The sequence below is a fragment of the Phyllostomus discolor genome, chromosome 12, assembly GCF_004126475.2.
Source record: "Phyllostomus discolor isolate MPI-MPIP mPhyDis1 chromosome 12, mPhyDis1.pri.v3, whole genome shotgun sequence".
NCBI classification, from domain to species: Eukaryota; Metazoa; Chordata; class Mammalia; order Chiroptera; family Phyllostomidae; genus Phyllostomus; species Phyllostomus discolor.
In genome coordinates this window covers 53,544,759-53,566,490 of record NC_040914.2, presented here as the reverse complement: position 1 = coordinate 53,566,490, position 21,732 = coordinate 53,544,759, and the positions used below count along the sequence as shown (strand labels likewise).

General features: G+C 58.8%; 1 protein-coding gene across 1 annotated transcript; it reads left to right on the top strand.

Annotated features, from left to right (window-relative positions):
- The first annotated feature begins 2,600 nt into the window (after positions 1 to 2,600).
- LOC114488276 (plasmolipin) lies at positions 2,601 to 20,702 on the top strand. The gene is made up of 4 exons (XM_028501979.2): positions 2,601 to 2,897; positions 16,846 to 17,019; positions 18,847 to 18,969; positions 19,767 to 20,702. The coding sequence occupies exons 1-4, from the start codon at positions 2,763 to 2,765 to the stop codon at positions 19,881 to 19,883; spliced, it is 549 nt and encodes a 182-aa protein (XP_028357780.1). The 5' UTR covers positions 2,601 to 2,762; the 3' UTR covers positions 19,884 to 20,702.
- The last annotated feature ends 1,030 nt before the right edge of the window (positions 20,703 to 21,732 follow it).

Here is a 21,732-nt window from a genome sequence, read left to right as displayed (position 1 = left end):
GTCTGTTTTCTTTTATAATAACATCCACTCCATTGCTAAGGGTTTAAACCTTAGGTGATCTGGCCCCTGGCTGCCTTGGGAACCTAATCTCTTCCCAGTACCCTCAACTCAAAACCTTCTGTCCTTCCTCAAAGACCCCCCACATTTTCTTACCACAGGACCTTTCCATGGTTTCTTTTGCCTGGAATTCCCTTTTCCTGCCTGATTCTTACTCATCCTTTAGACCTCTGCTGAAACATTTAGACATTCCCTGACCCAGCTATCTAAATGACAGCTCTGACCCTCAATTACTGTTCTTTTCCCATGGTACCCTGCTCCTTTTCCGCAGCCGACTCATCACACGTGGTAATCACATACCTATTGATCTGTGGGTTTGTACATCTACATTGTCTCTCTCTCTCCCCTCCGACTCCCTGAGGGTGGGGTCTGGCTGGAGGGCTCACAGCCCTGTTCCCAGCGCCTGGTACACCCAAGGTACACATTAAACATTTGCCCGGTGACCCTCCCGCATGCCCCGCCCACCCCAACGTGGGGCAGGCCCAGCTCCCCACAGGGGCTCGGCCAGGGTAAGGAGCCTCTGTAGAAGTGAGAACCGAGACTAGACTAGACAGACGTGTGCCTCAGGCGATCTGCGTGACAGTGCCTGCTTAGACCCTGGGGTAGGGACCAGCCCTGAGAATACACAGGCTCTCACCTCCTCCTCCTGGCGTTCCATTCGGCACATCCCCCCCCCCCCACCCGAGAACCCAGGGCTCCCACAGGGCCAGCAGAGACCCTGAGTGGGCGGCAGGTCCCAGCCTGGGGACAGGTCCCTTCCCACGTTTTCTGACTGGGGGGGTAAACAAAGTTGGTTTCGAAGAAAATGTCACCGTAGAAAACAATGCAGCGATTGACCCTTGCGTGCTGCCATTTGAAAGGAATGAAAGTGGGATTAACCGAAAAACAAAATCCAAACCAAAACCAAACAAAACCACTCCACTGTTTTAGGATTGGCCTCAGAGACAATCATCGCATTCTTTTCTGTGTCACAATAAAATTAATGGTTTATCCAAGTGCTTTGTTCTGCATTTGGGCTTGAGCCGTAGTAAGCAGGGAGGCTGGTCTCTGGGTAAGGGTTCTGCAGCTACGCAGAAGCCCCCCTACTTTCCTGAGTACCTGCTTGGGGGGGGGGGGGAGTCGGGTGCCTTGGGAGGAAGCCCTTGAACATCTGGTTGAGTGGGCAAAGGGTTAAGTCAGCATCAACCAGTGATACTTTCAAGGAAGAACTTGCCACTCTCCTGCTTGGGGGGAAAAAAAAAATAACTCCCTCCACCACCCTGCAGAATGAATAAGGGCCACGGAAAACATCAGGCCCTACCCCAGAAACTGCAACTTTTACGTCACAAAGAAGAAGGGTCTTTGAAGATCGAACTAAGGTTCTCGATGAGGGAAGAATGTCCTGGAGTACCTGGGTGGACCTTAATCCAGTCACGGGTCTTTACGAAGCAGAGGCAGAGATTGGATGCAGACAGGAGAGGAGGGGAAGTGACAACAGAGGCAGAGATTGAGGTGATGAGGTCACAAGTCCTCACCCTCGCTCTGCCGCAGCCACGAGCCATCTCCCAAACGGTCCAGGATTGCCCGCCGCAGGGCCTTTGCGCGTACTTCTTCCCCCAGACCCTCCCAGGGCAGGTCCCTGCTTCTGAGTCAGGTCTCTGCATACGCGTCACCTTCTCTGAGGGGTCTTCTTTGACCACTCACTCTGTCTAAACGTGGCCTGTCGCTTCCCCCGTTTTACTTTAGTCATAGCCCTTGGCTTTATCCGAAGTTAAGTTTTGTCTCTCCAGTTGACTGCTTGTCACCCCACACGAAAATGGGACCCAGGAAGGCCTTGCGTGGCTTGTGCCCTGCCTGTTCCAGGGCCTGACGTTCTGCAGGCCCTCAGCGGACACTGGTTGGAGGATCAAGTGTGATCCGTGCGAGCCCACAAGACTTGAGGGGGAGGGGTGTGCTTGCGTGTTTCAGGGTGCGGGTCGGGCAGTGAAACCGGAACTGCACCATCATTTCCCACCTTCCGAGTGACACCCTGGCCCCACTGAGTCCCAAGGGCTTCCTTTATTCTGTTTTGTGAGGCAGGTCCTTTTATTTGCTACATTACGGCGGAGGAAACGGAGGCTCGGAGATCTTCTAAGTTCCTGCTCAGTGTGTTGATACAGGAAAAGCACCTCACCTGAGTCACACGTACCCACCGGTTACACAGAGCCTTCCCTGCAGGGTGCCTGGTCTCCCCGGATGCCGATCCCGCTTTAAGGAGAGCAAAGAGAGGCTCAAGGGCTGGCCAAAGGGCGCCAGCGCCTCAGCGACACCTAGGAGGGAGCCGGTAGCTGGCACCGGCTAGGAGGGCGTGGAGCAGCGCTGTAAATTCCCAGCACGCGGCCTTCCCCGGGACGGAAACGCGCAGCCATCAGGGCTGGTTCTGGGGAGCCGTCTCACTGAGGCGGCCTCGGTTTTTCCGTCTATGAAGTAGACAGACGCGACTTCATTTGTCCTCAGGCTGGAGCTGCCAGCGGCGAGCAAAGGGTTAAAGGGGAGGGTCCCGCGGCGAGGGCGGGGCTGGGGCCCTGGCTGCACCTGGCTGCTCCTGGATCCCTCCTCTCCGAGCCCTTGGGGAGCGGCGGCTGGAGCCGGGTTCCCGGGAAGGAGCCGCGCGCAGGAGCCGGTGCCCACCGCGGGAGGGGCGGCGACGGCTGCAGGAGCGACCTCCCGGAGGCGACGAAGCCGCGATGGCCGAGTTCCCGTCTAAAGTGAGCACGCGGACCAGCAGCCCCGCGCAGGGCGCTGGCGTGTCGGTCTCGGCGCTGCGCCCGGACCTGGGCTTCGTGCGCTCCATCCTCGGCGCGCTCATGCTGCTGCAACTGGTGAGCGCGCGCGCGCGCGGGGCCCCGGGGGGGATCGGGGCTCCGGGAGGCCCTCCTCAGCACCCTATACACCACCAACCCAGGATCACACGGGCCCCCACACGCCGTTCCTACCCGTAGGGCCGATGCCCCCCGAGATCCCTCTCACCCCTAAAGTCCCCGTTGCCGTCCCTGCGAGCACACGCACCCGGCACCCCTGTTCCGAGTTCCCACTCCATCGCCCCAATAGCCCCCCAGGTGGTCACCAGAGGCCACCCTCAGAAGCGCTCCCATAAGTCCCTGTCACTGTGGAGGACTCGGTCTCTGTCTTTGCAAAGACGATGCCCCACCCCTCCAGAGGACTCAGCTGAAATCGAAGTCCAGTCTCGGCTGGCGCTCCCCGTGGGCTGCACCCCAGAACACTCCTGGTCTAATCCAGAGGGCACATCCGATCCAGTCCATGCACTTAGGCTGGGCCCTATGGAACCCGGCACAGAAGCCGGGCCCTTCTGGCTTCCCCCGGGTGACCCGCCGGGTTCCAGCCGGTTTGGCCGGCCTAGCGGACCGAGACACCGCGCCCAGCGCTGGTGGGGGGTGGGGGGGAGTGACTCGTGGGAAGCCAGGGGTAAGACTTCTCTGTGTTCGGACCCTCTGACGACCTAGCTGCTGACCGACGGATGGGAGCACTCCTCTCCCTCCCCGCACACTCATTACGGGCCTGGGGGCGTCGAGTTCCCTGTCGTGCGAGTCAGGGAGCTGGGTGGCTGGCTCTGTGGGAAGCTGTCCCCCCAGCCGAAGACCTTGGCCATTTTCAGAGGACTGGGGGGATTCGGAGGTGGGCCAGGATCCCTTTTCCTTTAGGGCCTCTCCCGCCCTGCCCCCACTGCTGGGTCCTAGCTAGGATGCAGGACTCAGTCTGGAAGGGGGTGGGGGTGCCCTGAGAACAAATCTCCCTTTTGGCGTCCCTCTGCCTCCTGAGTCAATGCTGTCTCTATTTATGAGTTTCTCAATTCTCTGCTTGTGAGCCGCACCGTCCCCCCCCCATCAACCCCCCGCCGCCCGCCCCCTGCCTCTTATACCCCAGCCTCAGATTCTCCTGAAAGTGTTTGTTTAAAAGATAGAGTCTTGGGCCCCACCCCCGGAAAAAATGTGGAATTGGAATTTGAATCTCAGGAAGTGCAGTCCAGAAATCTACATTTTTAATTCTTCTCCTGGAGTTGTTTTGGAGATGGGGGAGGGGTGGCGGAGGGAGGCGAGGTGTGTGGTTAGGCACGAACTTAAATCTGCAGCGAGGCAAGTGCTAGGCTCTGGGTGGTAGATAAGGCGCAGCAGCGAGCAGGAAGGCAGCCCAGGGCCCTGGGGCGTGCAAGGGTAGAGGAGAAGGAGGTCAGTTCTGAGTCCAGGAATTCTCAGGGAGGAGAGGTGGCTTTGGAGCAGGGACTTCACTGAAATCCGAGGCCTAGTAGGGAAAGGGCGTTGGTGGCTCAGGGTGCCTGGCCTGCCCAGCCCGATAGCCCAGTAGCCCAGTAGGTTAGAGCACCTTTGCCTTTAGGGTTGCAGGTTCCAACCCCGGTCTGGGCACACACAGGAATCAACCAATGAGTGCATGAATAAGTGGAACAACAAATCGAGGTTTCCCACTCTCTCTTTCTCCCCACCCCTTCCTCTCCCTTTCTCTCTCTCTCTAAAAGTAATAAATAAACATTTAAAAAAGTTACAAAGGGCAGGGTATCCTGTGAGCCAAGGCTTGGGGACTGAAAGCAGAAAGGAGGTTGGGGGCAGTAGCCCACAGGCTGGTGAGACTGGAATCGAAGCACTTGTTTCTGGGGTGGCCGGAGAGATGGTGACCGTGTTCATGGGCAGCCTTCAGGGTCTGGGACCAGCAGATGGTCTCTGCTGGGCTGAGGGCCGAGGCGGTCCATGGATTCCCTGAGGTTTGCTCCTGGTAGACAGGAGCTGGGCACCCCTCCATTTGCATTTGAACAAGGAGTTGGAATAAGTGGAATTAGAGGAATTTGGAATAAGAGGAGCACCCTGCTGTGCCCCCCCCCCCCCCAGGACCTAGGGAGCTTCCTCCAGAGGAGGCCTGGGTTTCTGTCCTGCACCGTTGGGTCCCATCACACAGATGCGGACACTGAGGTCCGGCTAGAACGTAGTCCAGTAGTGGAGATTGGCACTTCAGTCTCCAGACTCCCAGGAACCAGCTGGGACCGAGGTGGTCTTCCTCTGTCCTCCATGGCAGGGCTTGTGGGGCCCGGAGGGTGAGGGTCTCCCATCATAGCACAGACCACCTGCACCTTATCTGCATCTGGGAGAAGCTGCCTTCCGAGCTGTTTCTCTGGCAACGGGCAGTTCCAACTCGGTCTGAGACACGGGGGTTCACTCAGCGGGTACCACCATCTTCTGGGAACCCACTGGGGTCCAGGCCCTTTGTCAAAGGCTTTGTGCACCCTCCTATATTCCCCTTTTAGGGGTGAGGAAGCTGGGGCTCAGAGGCTAGTTCTCCGTAGGGAGCAGGGGCCCTGAGGAGTCTGAAGAGGTCTGACTTCTCTGGCCTGTGCTCCCCCACCTAGGGGGGAGAGAGAAGGAGGGAGGGACAGACAGGCAAGGAGTTGATTTCTTCCCCTTATGTACTGCATTGATTTAATGTACTGGGGATCGAACCCGCATCCTTGGCACATCGGGAGAGAACGCTCTAACCAACTGAGCCACCTGGCCGGGGCTCCATGGCCCGTGTTCTTCACAAGCACATTCTGCTAAGCTCTCACCAGGCCCAGGGTCTGGTGCCGAGGGAAGGGGGCTGCAGACAGGAGGGGGGACGTGGGAAGCTGAGAGTTAAAGCTTCCAGACCTCTCCGTCCCCCAGGACCTGGTGAGGCAGTCCAACGGTCCAACGTGCTGACAGGAGAGGGGTGCAGAAGATGGGCTCTTTGCTTGGTGTTAAATGTGCCCTGAGGAACCAACCTCAATGTTCACTGATTTATCACCCCCCAACCCAACATCACCTAGTTCCAAAAAAAAAAACACTAGACGGATTACGATTTTTGAGCCACATGAGACAGAAGAATACATTTTCTAAAGTTGTTGGTGTGTGTAGGGGTGTGGGGGTGAGGGCAATTGACTTAAAGAAAGCTAAAAAGAGATCATTGTAACAGCAATTTGAAGGAGGTTTAAGGCTGTTACTCTTTTGTTGAGCTTCCTAGCAGCCTGGGCAAAAAGGAAAACACGAATTTATGCAGCTAGCATCTTAATAAAAGCAGTAGGCAAATTTGACCTAGAGGCAACTCTTTTGGTTATAAAAACGTGGAGGTCCGATGCTGCAGATCTTTGGGTGGCCAGGGGGTGTGGGAAGGTTGTGGAGGGTGTAGTTATTAATTCGTGCTTACAGCTCATCCCAAAGCCTTTATAGGGTAAGTACAGAATGGCTGCCATGAACATATGTTTCTTATATTTTAAACCCTCCGCCAAGTCCTGGGGAGAAAACTGATGCAGGAACAGGCTCAGAGGGGGTGAGAAACTTACTTGCCCAGGGTCATGGGCTGCGGTGGCAGAGCTGGGGTTGGCACTGGGATCTGGGCATGCAGAGCCTGACTTTAGCCATGCTTCCTGTTTTTATTGTTTTTTCGTTGTGTATTTGTTTTGTTTGGTTTGGGTTTGGTTTTGGGGGATGGGGAAGGGGAGGGACTTCAGGAAGGGAGACCATCAGGAGCCAGGGCCACTCAGGAGGGCTTCCCGACAGCTGTGGGCTCTGGAGGGCTGGGTTACATGGAAGGAGGCAGCACTAAGGAGGATCGGAACTGACCAGAGCTCATGCAGGAGCACCCTCGAGGCCCAGGGTGGAGAAGCTGAATGCTAATAGAGCCGTTGTGCTTGGGGCACCGTCTAGCCTTCCTCCTGCCTCCTGGGATCGGGGGTTGCTACACCATTCCCAGTTTGCAGGTGAGTAAGTGGATCAGAGGCTTCGCCTGCATGGGATCACAGTGATCCAGCGTGGTGATGCTGAGAGTGTTGGTGGGAGCACAGGCCTGGAAGGAGAGAGCCTTGGATTCAAATCCTGCCTCTGCCCCTTCCTGGCTGTGTGATCTTGGGAGAGTTCCCTGATTTCCCAGGGCCTCAGTTGCCTTGTCTGTAAAATGGTGGGGGTGTGAGGACCATGGAAGATAATGCCTGCAAAGGGCTTGGCGCCGAGTGCATTGGAATGGAAGGCACTTAGGATTCACAGGGTCATAGAATCCTAGGGTCCTTATGCTTGCCACCAGAGGCCCTTTGGTGCATGCTCAACATGAGCTTGAATGCTTCTAGGGTCAGGGAGCTCAGTCCCTCTCAAGGGGGCCTGCTCCATCCTGGTGCACTTGGGCGTTTTAGAAAGTTCTTCCTCCTGGTGATCCTGGCTATGCCTTCCTCCCCAGCGGGCAGGCCAGTTCCTCTCCAGGTAGGAGGGCAGGGCGGGGCCTGAAGGTCAATTCTGACCTCCAAGAAGAGGCTGCCGAGACGAGGTTGCTCAGGTCTGAGAGGCGTCAGCAGAGGTTGGTTGCAATGCACCGCCGTGCCGGGGTCTCCCAGGGCTCCCCTTACCTCTGAGATCTGTGGGTTCCGCGTCCTGAGCGCAGCACTCCAGGCCCTGCGTTCGCAGGGCGCTTCCTCCAACACTGAGCAAAGCAGGGCTTCGTATTGTTAGCCCCGCCCACCTCCCCTCTCGCCGCTGCGGCGAGGGTGTTGACTGTTTGGAATTAACCTGTAATAAATATAAGAACACATTCTCCTTAAAAAATAAAAACCTGTACAGATGAGGCTGAAGTTATTCTTGGATCACCAACCCCCCTCCCCAAGGGGACCACCATTTTGGGGTGTTTGCAGTTCTTTATCCTGCCCGTTAAAAAGACAACATTGATGGTTTTATTCTGTATTCTTTGTTCAGGAAGTTGCTTTTCTCTCGCCCAGTGCGCCAGCAGACCCTTCATGCCGTGCAGAGCTGTCTCCCTCCCGCTCACTCTTGCGGGGTACCCCACAGTGTCAGGGTAGCCCCCTCTTATTTAGCCATTTCGCTATTGATGGACCTATCGGAAAATTATTTTATTGTTTGAAAAAACAAATGACTGCCCTATCGCAAAACCTTCAAACGGGACCAAGAGTTGTCGGTGGAAATACAGTCTTTCTGGTCCCTGACCAGGCCTGCGGGGCGGCCACCCTCGCGTGTGGTGTCCCAGGGCCAGTGGGGAGGCATTTCCACACAGGACCCCTGTCCTCACTCAAAAAACACGGAGGGGGGCCCCGTGTGCGTGTGCCCCGCCACGCTTTCTCCCCCTCGGGGGTCCACTGAGGATGTTCTGTGTCAGCGCACATCGCCCCGTGTGTGTCCTTTCCCTGATCCTTTATTTACCTAGTTTCTTTAATAAGTAATATATTTACAACGCTCGGGAGTCCAGTGGAGTGGGACAGAGCACAGTGGGGAAAAATCCGTCCCTTTCGGTTACAGTCGAAACTCTTCCTCGTTTCCCAGGCACCGTTTTTTTTTTTTTCCTTCGAAGTTTTATTTATTGATTTTAGAGAGAGAAAGGAGGGAGAGAAACACTGATTTGTTGTTCCACTTATTTATTATATTAATAAATATATTAGTTGATTCTTGGACGCGCCCTGACCCAGGATCAAACCTGCAACCTTGGCGTATCGGGACGATGCTTTCACCAACTGAGCTACCTGGCGGGGGCCCCGATGTGTCTTTAAGGAGGTCTGTGCAAAAGCGGCTGTAGATTCCCACCCCTCCATTTCACCCAAGAGATATAGTCCGTCCATGTCCTTCCGCGCCCTTTCACTTAGAAACGTGTCTGGCAGTCCGTTGGTGTCAGTGCGTGGGGTGTGCTGGCTTTTGTAGGGGCCCCTTGCGCGGCTGCGGTGTGACTCTGGGGAGGCCTGCCCCTGCGTTGATGGACACTTGGGGTTCCCTCCTGCTGTTGCATGAGCCGCTAACAGCGCCTGCGCAGTACGTTCCCCGAGGTGGACCGCTGGCTTGGGTGTGTGTGTTTGTGACTTTGATAGAGATTGTCTAGTGCCCCCATAGGGGTCCCACCCAGCCCCCAGGGTACCTCCTAGAGTGCCCGTCCCCATGGCCTTGCCATGTGGCCCAGTCTGGCAGGCGACATGGCGGGTCACTGTAGCGTTATTCTGTGGTTCTCTTACGAGCGAGGCTGACCTTTTTCAATTATGTTGAAGAGCCGTTTGTCTTTCCTCGTCTGTGTGTGGTCCTCCCCCGTCGGCTGAGCTGGCGGTCTGTGTCTCACCAGTTGCCACCAGCTCTCCAGGATTTGCCAGTTTTCCTGGTTTGGTTTCCTAGGTTGTTTTTACTTTGCTCACAGTGTTTTTTGCCTCACAGGGTTTTGTTTTTATGGTGCTGAACTTCTTTCTTTCCTTCTGGCTTCTGGAACTTGGTTCAGAGTTCGGACTCCTTCACTCGGAGGCAATAAAGCAGTTCTGTGTGGAACTGGGAGAGTGTCGCATCACCCACAGTCGGTCATACTCCTGACAGACTACCAGAGGGGACAGCCTCAGGCTGGCGCTAAGGCACCTTTAATGCTTTCCCATTCCCCCTCCCCTCTTAAAAGTAGGGTGCTCTGGACCCTGGCAGACAACTGCGTCTGTCTAGGATGCGGTGACGTTGTTACATGTTTGTGGTACTTAATGTTACAATCAGCTTCTATTGTGGCAGACAATGCAGGTTCCCCACCTGTTTTGTGACTTAAAAGTTTCCTTTTAAAATAATGGCCTCATTTGTGTGATGTGTATACATTCGCCAGTGAGGACTGGTTAAATAATAATGATACACGTGTGCAGCGGTGAAAAGATGACGTTAGCACGCAAAGAAAACAGGAGGACAGCTCCATGTGTGACGATGGGCAGTCTCCAGGCTGTATGTACGGTTAACTGAAGGAAAGCGGGTAAACTGTGCGCGGAGGTCACTGTCACTCAGATGGGGGAGAGGCCCACAGACTAAATGCACATGCACCTGTCTTATCTGACGCGTGTGCATGTGCGTTACACAGGTTTTGGAGAGGCACGTGAGAAACCACTGTTGGCCGCCCCTGGGGAAGGGAGATGTATCACATGTTATCCACCGTGCTATGTGCATTACGTATTTCAAAAATAAATAAAGTTACCAAAACATCTTTCAAGTAAATGAGCATCGAGTAGAAGATAGTGCAGGTAGTTTGTAGGCACTGCACAAGCTAGGAAGGTGGCCCATGAAGGTCCATCAGGCCCAGAGAGGGGGAGGCTGTTTCCCAGGGTCACACAGCAGCAAGCCACAGTCCCGAATTCGGTGGTGCTGGCTGGGTGGCCTTGGGCTGTTCTCTTAGCCATCTGCTGTGGAAAGAGGGTGAGGCCCACGGCCCCACAACGGAGGCTGGTGGTGGTGGTGTTAAGGGCTGTGGAGCTGTCTGCATGCGATGGCCAGCCGCTGTTTCTGGGCGCCTGGCAGGGCCTGGTGTTGGTCCCCCCTTGTTAGCTGGTGAGTCGTTTGGCAGGATTCAGGGAGGACCAGGTCCCGATGTCCTGCTCAGAGGTGGTCTGGGGAACTGCGGGGGTCCTGCCCTGGTCCCCACGGTGAACAGGAACCTGACTGGGGGCGGAGGGCTGTTTTCTGGGAAACCCAGTAAGCCCCACCCTGGGTACTCACAGGTCCTTGCTGTTGGGCTGGGTTGGTCCCTCCTGTTTGCCCAAGGGGGAGAGGCCAGGGTGGTACCAGGGTCCCACAGAGAGGGGAGGGCAGGAGGGCAAGTGCCAAAGTTCAGGCAGGGCCCAGCGGATGACCTGCTAGGCAACAGATCTGGGCTTTCCTGGGGGCGGTGGGGGGGAGGGGAGGTTGTCACACACCAGATAACCTGCCACTCTGTGTGAAGTTGGCAGAGGGGGTCACCCGACCTCCTTGAAGTTAAGATGGGCTCACCTTACTCAAGGTCTCCCGGAGCATTTGTGCCACAGTCAGGGCTACAGCCAGGGTCTCAGGAAGAAGTTGGGGAACAGAGAAGATTCTCACATCAGCACCCCGCACCCCAGTTCCCCAGCAGGCCGAGGGCAGGTCTCTCAGAGTGCTGACAAGGTTCCGCATCAGCCAGCTGTCTCCGGAGGGCTGATGGGAGTCTGCCTGGGGTACTGAGAACACCTCCGCCCAGAGTTCGAGGTCAGCCCCTGCCCCTCTGTGTTCTGGCCTCCAGGGCCTCCGTGCTCCCGCCAAACCAATTAGTCTCCAGGGGAGTGTCCTTCCACCCTGGGATTCGGAGGTCTGTCCTCCCAGCTCCCGCACCTGCTGGGTCACGGCACTCCCCCGGCAGGTCCCCATCTTCCAAGTGCCTTGGCTTCCTCGGCTGTAAAATGGTCCTAGTGCTGTCCAGAGAGAGGGTCAGGCTCAGGGAGGAAGGCCCAGGGAGGGATGCACTGATGGGCATGGTGGGGTGAGGGAGGCGGGGGCTGGGCTTGGACGTGACCTGGGCCTTTACAGGGGCGCCAAGGCCTTCCTGGAAAGGCTGTGTGTGGCTTGTCTGGGTCTGGAGCTGCAGGTAGGCGGGGTGGGCCCAGAGACTCCTGAGGGGCTGGGGGAGGGAGAGGAGGAGGGCCGCTGGGTGAGGGTTAAGTTTCTAGAACCTCATCGAGGAGCACTGCCACTTGCTCTGGGAGCCAGGGGAGGCCTTGGGGATGTGACGCAAGGCCCCCCCCTTCTCACCCCTGGGGCCTTGTGTGGGTGGGGCCTGCTTGGTTTCCAGCCCCACCCACAGAAGAGACTGTTTGAGCTTCTTGTTGGGGAGACGTTTCTCGAGTCCTGAGGGAGGCCACGAAGGAACAGTAGTGACACTGGGCTCCTTCACCTGCAGGGTGTGTGGAGGGCCGGACCACCTCTGGGGGTGGCCGGGAAGGCTGTGTAGGAACCTCTTCCATCTCTGTGAATTTCCAAATTCCAGCTCTGAATCCTGGGACTCAGGAATAACAGGCCATGTGACGAAGGCCGTCTTTGGGAAGCCTTGCAGGTGACCCACATGACCCCCTTCCCTGTGACGGCTGACACTGGAAGCTGCAGGGGGCGGGGACCTTGGCCGCTGGCTCCCTGCCACCCCGGGCACGGGCACAGGGTGGCCTCCAGAGTTTGCTCAGTGACTGAAGGACGTGGTTTACTCGAGGGAGTAACTCACACCCTCTTTTCAGATAAGCAAAGCGAGGCTCGAGTGGCAGGATGCCCCCCCAGGCCCTGCGGTCGGCCCTGTGGAGTTCAGAGCCTGCTCTCGCTGTGACTCTAACATCCTGAGTCCGCAGCGCGGGAATTCCGAGCAGCCTGACCCTCTGCACAGGGAGGGGGCGGCGTGCGGAGTTGTTGTGTCCAGCTTGGGTGCCTGGAGCCTCTGTCCCCTGTGCCTTTGTCTCCCGTGACACAATAGGTGGCTTTTTGTCCCCATAAAGTCCCTTTCACTATAGGGAGAAGGGCCAGGGCGGGGGTGGAGGCGGGGCCTGGCCAGCCAAGTTCTGAGTGTCCTCAGATGTCCAGATGTGGCCCTGGGAGGGGGAACCCCTGGAGAGGGTTCACGTCATTGGCCTGTGCCTCAGTTTCCCAGATGGTGCAGTGGGGAGAGGAAGTCCTTGGGGCTGACGGGCAGGGCCTGGCCCCTGCACTTTTCTAAAACATTTGGTTTCATTTTCAGTGTTTAAACAGCTGAGGATTTCACAGAGGAAGTCAGATTCCTGGTGCCTCTTGAAAAGTTAGGTGTTCTGGCTGCCTTGGAGAACACTGCACGGAGGGGAACACTGAGAGGTCCCATTGCACAGAGGGGGAGACTGAGGTCTAAAGGGGTAACGCGTTCTGCCCAGGGGCCCCCAGCCTGTGAGGGTCAGGAGTGCAGCATGGTGCGCTTGGGCTGGGTGGACTTCCGGGGCCTCCCCTTCGGAGAAGTCCATCTGCCTTATCTGACAGATGGGTGGGACCCACCTTGGCGGAGGGCCCTTATCTTCCAGGCACGGCGCCTGGTGCTTAAGTTTAGATACAGTAAATATCTGCCCCGCCCCCCCTTCACACCCTTAGGAGGTGTGCACACTGGGAGACCCAAGGGCACTAGACACTGAGAATGAACTGGAAACCTCGCCCTGCCCCCACGCACCTCTGAGAGCGATCATGGAGGTAAAACACGCACTGAGTGTCAAGTCTATGCTGGGTGCTGGTCTGAGCACCTTACACGTGGGGTGGGCAATAGTAGGTTGACAGGCGCCCTGGGACGCTCTTGAATTTAATAAAGCTGCGGTCACACTCATCACCTGCACGTCCTTTTCCAGGCGAACAGCTGTGACCCTGCCAAACCTGCGTTTGCCCCCTCCTGTGCAGGCCTTCGGGCACAGCTCAGGGCCACCCCATGAGGTCGGCACACTGTGACGACAGGACACTGAGGCAGAGCGGGCCAGCAGCGTGCCCAGGGACCTGCAGGTGGCAGCCGCAGAGTAGCTGAGGAAGCTGCGTGGTCCCAGGCCGGGGCTGCCATAATGAAAGTCCCCCAAAGGGGAGGGGGCGTGAAGACAACGGAAATGTGTTCTCTCCCAGTTCCGGAGGCCGGGAGTCCGAGATCAAGGTGTCCGTAGGGCCGGCTCCCGCTGCGGGTCCCGAAGGAGGACCTGTCGCATGCCTCTCTCCCAGCTGGCGGCGGCCGCCAGCAGCCCTCGGCGTCCCTGGGTTTGGAGTCATATCCCTCCGCTCCCTGCCTCTGCGCTCACGTGGCGTCTCCGTGTGTGTCTCGGTGCCCGGTTTCCCTGTCCTAAGGACACCCGTCCCTGGCGTGGGGCCCACGCTGCCCATGGAATGCCTCCTGGTCCGGTGTTTGTGCCGAATCTCTCGCCGCTCTGATCCCGCAGGTGATTGTAACAAAAATCCCTCTGTTAGCCAATTTAGACATTCCTTTGGAGGCACAAAGGTCCTGGGGCATATATGGGTGTGTGTGGGGTTTTTTGACAGTCCTCGTTTAAACAGAACATTCCTAACCCGAAATCTTGACGTTTTCAGAAAAAAAGGGGGGCCTGCATTTTCGACTGGAGTCTCCTTGGAGCCCTGGGTGGGGGCGCCCCCTTTGGATTCTCAGGGCTGGGACAGAGGAGAGGAGGGGTGGGGGTGGGGAGGAGCCGGTCAGTCTGGTTCGGAGGGAGGAATGGACCTTCCCTGTTCTAGGGCAGAAACCGAGGTGGCGCCCTGGGCCCGGGGCCAGAGCAGTGAGGCCAGAAGGAAAACGAGAAATTCCCTCTGCCAGCCCAGCAGCTCCATCTCCCGGAGGCTGCGCTCCTTCATCTGGAAACCAGGGCTGGGTGGGAGGGCAGGGCGGGTGTGGGGGGAGCCTGGGTGCCGGCGGGCCTGGCCCTCGGCGCCACCAGCTGAAGTGTCCTCGTTTTGTACACATCACTAAGGAACTCTTAGGGGCCCGGGTTCCCCAGGAGGACAGATTGGGGTTCAAGTCCTGCCCTGCCCTTTACCCATGGGTGACCGACCGTGAGTAACCCCAGCACATTTCCCTCGGAGCTGTTTGGGAGATGCGGTCGTAAATAGTACCGACTGATGGGGGCGCTGTGGGGGAACCATGACATCAAAGGGGAGGAGCTTGCCCGAGGCGAGGCCCAGAGCTGGGGGCCTGTGTGCCGGTGGTGACTGTGCCTATGGGCATTAACGCCTGTAACTGATAGGTGTGCATTCGTGTAAACCTGAGCTGGTCTTTTCTTAGTTTTCAGTTCACCGAGTTGTATGACTTTTTTTCAGATCGCTGGAGCCCGGCAACCCCATAGCATGGGCCCAGAAGGAGCCCACATTAAGAGAGAATAGAATCATTTGTCCCTGCCCTGCCCAGTTGTCACCTGGGAGGGTCTAGGACATGTTGCTTCATGAGAGTCTGTTTCAGGCGGGGCATCATAAGGATGGGGGCAAAGGAGTGGGAGGGGCTCTCTGCTGAGACCCCCTGGCTCTCCTAATGTCCCTGGCTCTTGGTCTTTATTGATAAGGGCTCTGTCCCCAGCTTATGGGACAGCTGGCAAGGCTCTGCGCCCTGGGCCACCTGCCTCACCTGCAAAGTGGGCCCCCCCCACCCAGGCCACCGCCAGCCTGTGTGTGCTGGTCAGGCAGGCAGATTCACCAGTTCACACCTGCTTCCTCTCCTAGCACACAGCACCCACGCGGTGGGGGGGGTGCCCACCCCATTGCAGATGAGGGAGACGGAGGCCCATCTGCTCCGGAGCACGCGTGTATTGAGCAGGTACTACATGCTGGGCACTGGAGACCCAGCAATGAACAAGCCAGGATTCCTCGCGGGGCCTGCATTCTAGTAGACACCCAGGGCTCCGTGCCCCCTTCCCAAGGGGTGCAGGAAGAGAAGCCATGCCTTCCCCAGCCTCTTGCAGGGGAGGGGCAGGGAGAGGAGAGAGAAAGGTAGCCAGAGGGGCTGCTGGAGTCCTGGGCCACTTGGCTAAGGTCTTTCTTGGCCTGACCCCGCAGGCCGGGGGATCTCTACAGAAATCCTCTTCGGGTCTTTGGGCGGGGTGCTTCGGGTGGGGTGCCTGGCAGGTGCCCGGCTCTGGCTGTCCTCTGAGGTGTGGGCCCTGGGGTGCGTGCCAGCTCTCTCGTGTCTGCTCCAGGAGCTCGCCACAGCCCGTCAGCTGGTGTGAGTAACCAGGGGGACGTTGTGTCCCCCCAAACCAGCAGCCAGAGGTGGTCTCGCTCCTGAGCGGCTTTTCTGTGATCTGATAGTTGGCTCATCTTGGGCGGTGACAAGGTCACGTGAGCGGTAGTACCTCACGCTTGGACAGTGAGTGCTCTTCCTGGGGGTGTTCATCCGCCCTGGAGCCTTTTTCCAAAGCCCCACGGTAGCCCCTCCCTCCCCTCAGTGGCCGGCCCGAGTCATGCCTCGCTGGCCGGGGACTCCAGAGAATGTCCCCGTGGAGGAGGGAGGGCAAGGGAGCCAGGGCAGCCACACGTGAGGAGCCCCTCGTGAGCAGCCCCTGAGCTCCCTGCCTCAGAGCTGGCCCTGCACTGGGCCCACCGCGCCGTGTTCCCCCAGGAAGCCCCTCGAGGGCTGTGCAGACGCCCCTGTGGCCTGGAGGGCTGGGGCGGGCACTGCAGACCCGCTGGGAACATAAAAGCAAACGCTTCATCACACTCAATCGACTCTGTGAACTCCTCCTGGTCCCTAACGCAGCCCTGTGACGCGGGCACAGGGTCGCTTGGCTGGTGAGGGGAGGGGCATTTTAAACCAGGCAGTTGCCTCTGGAGTCCATGCTGTTAGCAGCTACACGTTCATCTGCCAGGATGTGAGGGCCCACGCCGTCACGTGGGAATGGGGGACAGACAGCTTGGCTTCTCTTGAGTTCCAGTTTCACCTGCAAGGCGGGATTGGTAACACCTGTGTACAGGGGCAATTAGGAGAGTCAGAGCAGGTGGGATGGACAGGGTTGGCGGTGCCAGGCGTCTCTTCCCCAGAGGACACACATAGGTTGTTGGCTTTCCCGCCTCTGGGAGTCTGTCCCTCAGCTGTGCTAGTGACTTCATCTTTCTTTCAGCAGCTTTTAGGAAGCCCTTGGCAGCGCCCAGGTCCTGGACTGGGTGCCTGGAGGCAGCCATGAGAGAGGCAGTCCGGCCCCGGGGGAGCTCCCAGGCTGGGGAAAGAAAGAGAACACTGGTCCGGGGGTGGGTGCTGGGGCAGGGGGGCACACGAGCACCAGAGAGGTTCTGGAATCCAGGTCGGAGGAGTGGGGCACCTGGAACATACCACATCTCCACCGAGACCCGGAACGGGAGCTACCGGGCAAGGGCTCGGTACGCAGTGCTGTGCAGGAGGAGCTGAACGATATTTCTCCGCTAAACAGAAGTGTGCGGGAGCCCGAAGGCATGGAGCCGGGGGACCCTGCTCTGCGGCCTGCAGCCCAAGTGCTGGGGGCTCTGGCTGACTCCGCCCCTGTCTGTTCCTTCCCTCTAGGTGCTGGGGCTGCTGGTGTGGGCCCTGATTGCCGACACCCCGCACCACCTGTACCCAGCCTACGGCTGGGTGATGTTCGTCGCTGTCTTCCTCTGGCTGGTGACAATCGTCTTCTTCGTCCTCTACCTGTTTCAGCTGCACATGAAGTTGTACAGGGTGCCCTGGCCGCTGGTGGTGAGTCTGGGCGGGGGTCCTGGGATGGTTCCAGGCTGAGCCCTCTGCCTCGGGGGCACGGGGCAGGGGGGTAGCTGTGACCGAGTCACCCTCCCGAAATGAGAAGTGGCTGGGTGTCTGGGTTTTCTGAGCACCAGGAGTGTGAGCCAGGGAGGTCACGGGCTTGACTCTGTCCGGGGAAGGGAGCGGAAGTGAGGGGCTGTTGGAGAAAGACATCGGAAGCCATTCAGGGTCTTGAAAACATTTTTTGTCTTGGGGGCAGTCGGAGTTGGAACCTGTGCTGCAGAGGGTCTCGGGAGGCCGGACTGGCTGGGCAGGAACGCCCCAGCTGGGCCCAGCTCGTGCAGGACGCACCCTGGTGCAGCAGGGCCAGCGGGGCCGTCCGCCCGCCACCTGCAGGGTGAAGCCCCCACAGCCTGGAGTGGGGGGTCGTCCCAGGTTTGCCCAGACCAGCCTCCTCAGGCCTGAAAGCATCCAGAGGAAGTACCAGGGCTGCACACAGAAAGCACTGCAGTCCCTTCTCTGACCCGGAAAGCCCCTGCAGCTGGGGCCTGAGGCGCTCCCTGCGCTGGGAGAGGCACATGACTGTAAGGCAAGCAGGGCTTGGACTGGGCAGCATTGTTTGGAATTCAATGACTTTTTAAACCGAGGAAACGTGAGTCATCCTCAGGACAGAACGGGTTTGTTAGGTCTTGACACCACTGGCGGGAGCCAGGCGGCCTTGGCAGCGGGTGCTGGGCTTGGTGGGAAGATCCTGGGGTGAGGAGGGGCGGGCTGACTTCAAGGCTCGGGTCCGGCCCCCTGCCCCGTGCCTCTGGGGGTGGAGGGGCCCAGGTGTCTCCAGCCCCAGCTGCCTGTGGCAGGGACTCCCGTCCCAGGCTGTGGGGGCAGGGCTGTGTCTCCTGACCCTTCTAGCAGAGAGGGGTGGAGGGCTTGCTTGTGTATCTGCAGAAGGCTGGATTGGGACGGCCAAGTGGGATTTTTCTAGGATGGGGGCTGCAAGCCCCCCACCCCAGGGCAGGCAGGATGTGTGAAGTGGGTCAGCAGGGGGGCTGGCCTGGCCTGTAGGGAGCTGCCTCTGCCCGTCTCCAGCTGCTGCTGGTAGTGGGAAAACCACCCCCTAGTGCCGAATCTTCTGGTGTTTTATGGAGGAAGGATCTTAATGAGATCTCCAGGCTTTCGTGTGAAATCTAATTTTACATTGTTGACAACTTAAAAACTAATCTGTGCCAGGAGCCCAGCATGCTGAGGGCCGCCGGTGTGTGGTCTCTGGTAAGACCACTGACTGGCTCCGGGCCTGGCTGTCGGCTCGCTGGGGTCCTCCCTGCCAGTCTGGCTCCGGATCCTGCTGGGTCCTGACCCCAGCGTTTTGAGGTGCAGCCTTGAGCCCAGGGTGGGCCCAAGGGTCAACAGGTCCCTCCCACTGGGGGAAGAGAGGGAGGTGAGGCCACCCCCCAACCCCGCCCCAAGGCTGGCCGTGGCAGCCGGAGGGGGGCCTGGGCTTGGCCTTGAGCGGATGGGGAAGAGTGCCCTTTTGTTACTCAGGGCTGGGCTGGGCGGGCCTCTCACCGTGGGGAACAGGCTCTACCTGGTGCAAGTGTCGTGGCCCCTGACCCCTCCCTGCCGGCCTTCCCATTGTTTCCCCACCCCTCAGCCTTGGCCTTCCCAGCCCTGCTCCATGGAGCAGAGCATGTGTGAGGCCCTCGTGTCTCCAGCCCCACCCTCCAGCGCCAGCCCGTCCTGGCCACTAAGGCGTGTGGAACCGGGAGGTCCCAGTTACTGGGAGTCTCGCGTCCTGAGCCGCTTCTCCCTTCTCCCACCCCCTAGTTGATGGTATTTAACGTGGGCGCCGCCGTTCTGTACGTCACGGCCTTCATCACCTGCTCCGCCTCGGTCGAGCAGACGTCCCTGAAGGGCACCCGGCCGTACAACCAGCGTGCGGCCGCCTCGGTGAGTACGCTTCGCCGGCAGGGCCAGTGGGCTGTTCCACCCCCGCCCCCCAGTTCCCCTAACCTTGGCAGGCCCCCCGGGAGCCGAGCTCACTCCCCGTCTTCCCCGATCAACAGAAAGGCCCTGAAGAACCACAGTGCTTGGGAAGTACCCTGGGGGGAAGGGACGTTTGGGGTTAACTGTTGAACTTGGCTGTCAGTGCAGCCCCCTCCACGGGGCCCTGCACAGATGCTGCCTTGCAGGACAGGGACCACCAGGCCCGTCTGACAGGCAGGGAAACTGAGGCTCGGAGAGGTAACACGCCTCAGCCAAGTCCAGGGTAGGGCAGGGTCCAGACCAGGACTTGGGTTTCTGCCATCTTCCTGGTGAGGGTGGTTCTGAAAATCGGTGAACTCGGGCACTGAGACCGAGACACGGGGCTTCTGAATGCAGCCACGTGTAAAGATTCCAGAAAACTCCTAGGGTAGCCCTGGAATGTCGCCTTTTAAAAACAAACTCCCTGGTGAGTCTCGTGTGGCTCCTGCCCCTCAGCTGCTCGGGCTAGCACGTCGTCCGGTTGCCCTCACCACGCACCCTGCCTGGTGGTCGATGGTCCCCCCATAGACCGTCAGGTCAGCAGTGGGCGGAGGCTAAGGAGGGGTCGGTGTGGCTGCCAGAGCAGCTGGCCCCGGCTCACTGAGGGGCCCCAGGTCTCACCGTGCCGGTCCCAGGCTGTCCGTCCCGTGTCACTGTCACCACCCCCCTCCCCGCGCCACGTCACGGACGGCTGAGCTTTGGTGTCTTCTCTCCTCTTGCAGTTCTTCGCGTGTTTAGTGATGATCGCCTACGGAGTGAGCGCTTTCTTCAGCTTCCAGGCCTGGCGAGGAGTGGGCAGCAACGCAGCCACCAGCCAGATGGCCGGCGGCTACGCCTGAACCACCCAGGGCTGAGGCCCACCCGGGGGCTGAAGGCCGTGGCCGGGTCACGGTGCGGCTCGGCCTAGAAGGGACTGCACTTGCTCCTCGCTGACCGTCAGACTTGGGCTCAGCTGGCATGCCGAGGGAACCAGCCTCCTCCCTCTGGCTCGGCCTGTCGGTGTGCGCGTGGGTTGGAAAGAGGCCAGCAGCCGAGACCTCCTCCACCTCCTCCTCCCCCTCCCCCTTATTCAGCAGAAGGTGACGGGGGATACGGGGCTCACTGTCCCTGCTTTGTCTTTAGAGGACCTCGGCGTCCAAGGCGGGGCCCAGCTTTCTCACCAGCACTAAACACACTAACGAGGACTCAGCCCCGCCGCCCCGACCCACCGTAGAATAAGCCTAACGAGCAGCACGTGTGCGGCCTCATCACGGCCGTTGTTCCGGCCGCGCTGAGCAAGGTCAGGAGACCGTCTGACTCCTGGAAACGCGGTTCCGACCGGCCCTCCCCCAGACCTACAGGTCGCTTGTTGGGAAATGTTTCTGACAGCTCCGTCTCTCTCTTCCTGTGTCTCGGACATACCACCTATTAAAAGCAAACTGGTTTTCAGCAGCTTCTCCACGATGGAAACCGGTCTCAAAGGGCCTTTTTGCGAAGGCCCTTGGGGAACAGCGAGCATCAGTGTGACTGTGCCCCTGACACCGCTGATGAGACGCGTGGGACATGAAGAGGGGGGGCGGTGTCGGGACCTCGCTCGGTGAGCTGTCACGTGCTTGGGGGTGACCGTTGTTTTCAGGTTTTTTGTGTTTTGTTATGTTTTGTTTTTTTACAAAAATAAAGATGGAAGAAGGTATTTGAAAAGGCGCTGTGGAGTCACGGTTGTGGGCGCTTATGAACTCCAAGAAGCGGCAGGTAAGAGGCTACGAAGGTTCCGTATGTCCAGCACTCGGCAGTGCCAGCCCCCCCTGCGGCCCAAGACAGGCTGGACGGCGTCCTGCCCGCTTCCTTACGCTCGGGGTCTGGCTCCTGCCGCGTGTCCTGGCATAAGTTCGACAGCGCCCCCTTCATTCCCAGAGGGTCTCGGTGTAACAGTGAATCCCTCAGCCGTCTTAGGTTTCGGCAGGTCTGGTCATCATCGCGTGGAACTTCATGCTGCTGCCGTGTCACCTTCTGGCACGTGTGTGACGCTTGGAGACGAGGGGCCCTGCCTGACCCATGAGCAGCCAGCACGGGGAACGGGGGCGGGGCCCTCCCGAGCTTGTCTCCCTGCTGCCATGGAGCAGTGCGCTCTGAGTGACGAGTCAGAGGCGTTTCTGGGCACCCCCTCGGTCCTTTGGTGTAACCAGATGCCAACCACTGTGGGCGCGCGGCTCCTTCACGGAGGGAGGGGCCGCTGTGTCGGCTGCGCCCGTCCCAGCTCGCGTCTGTTGCCCTGGTGTAAATGTTAACAGCATTTCCTTGACCTTTGAATGTCTCAGGATGATGAATCAGGCCAGGATTAAGCCATCAGAGTTCATCTTCTCTCGAGGCTTGAGAGAGACAAATTCCAGGCGAGTCTTACAGGTCGCAGACACCCTCACACACGGCCCGTCTCGGTGGAAATGTAAACACGCTCGGTTGGGTAACACCCTTCGGTTCGGGGCAGCGCCTCCCTGACCCTCTGACCCAGAGGTCTGGGCGGACAGTCCCCTGCAGCGAGAAGGAAATGGGAACACACACAGCGGTCTCCCGGGGCTGGGGCGGGATGCCGGGCTCCCCCCTCCCACGAGGCCGGAGCCCAGGTGGCAGGTGACACACGTTTCTATTGGGACAGAGACTTCTCACTTGTCGGAGAGCCTGTCTTCTAACACTAAACTACAACAAGCTTGC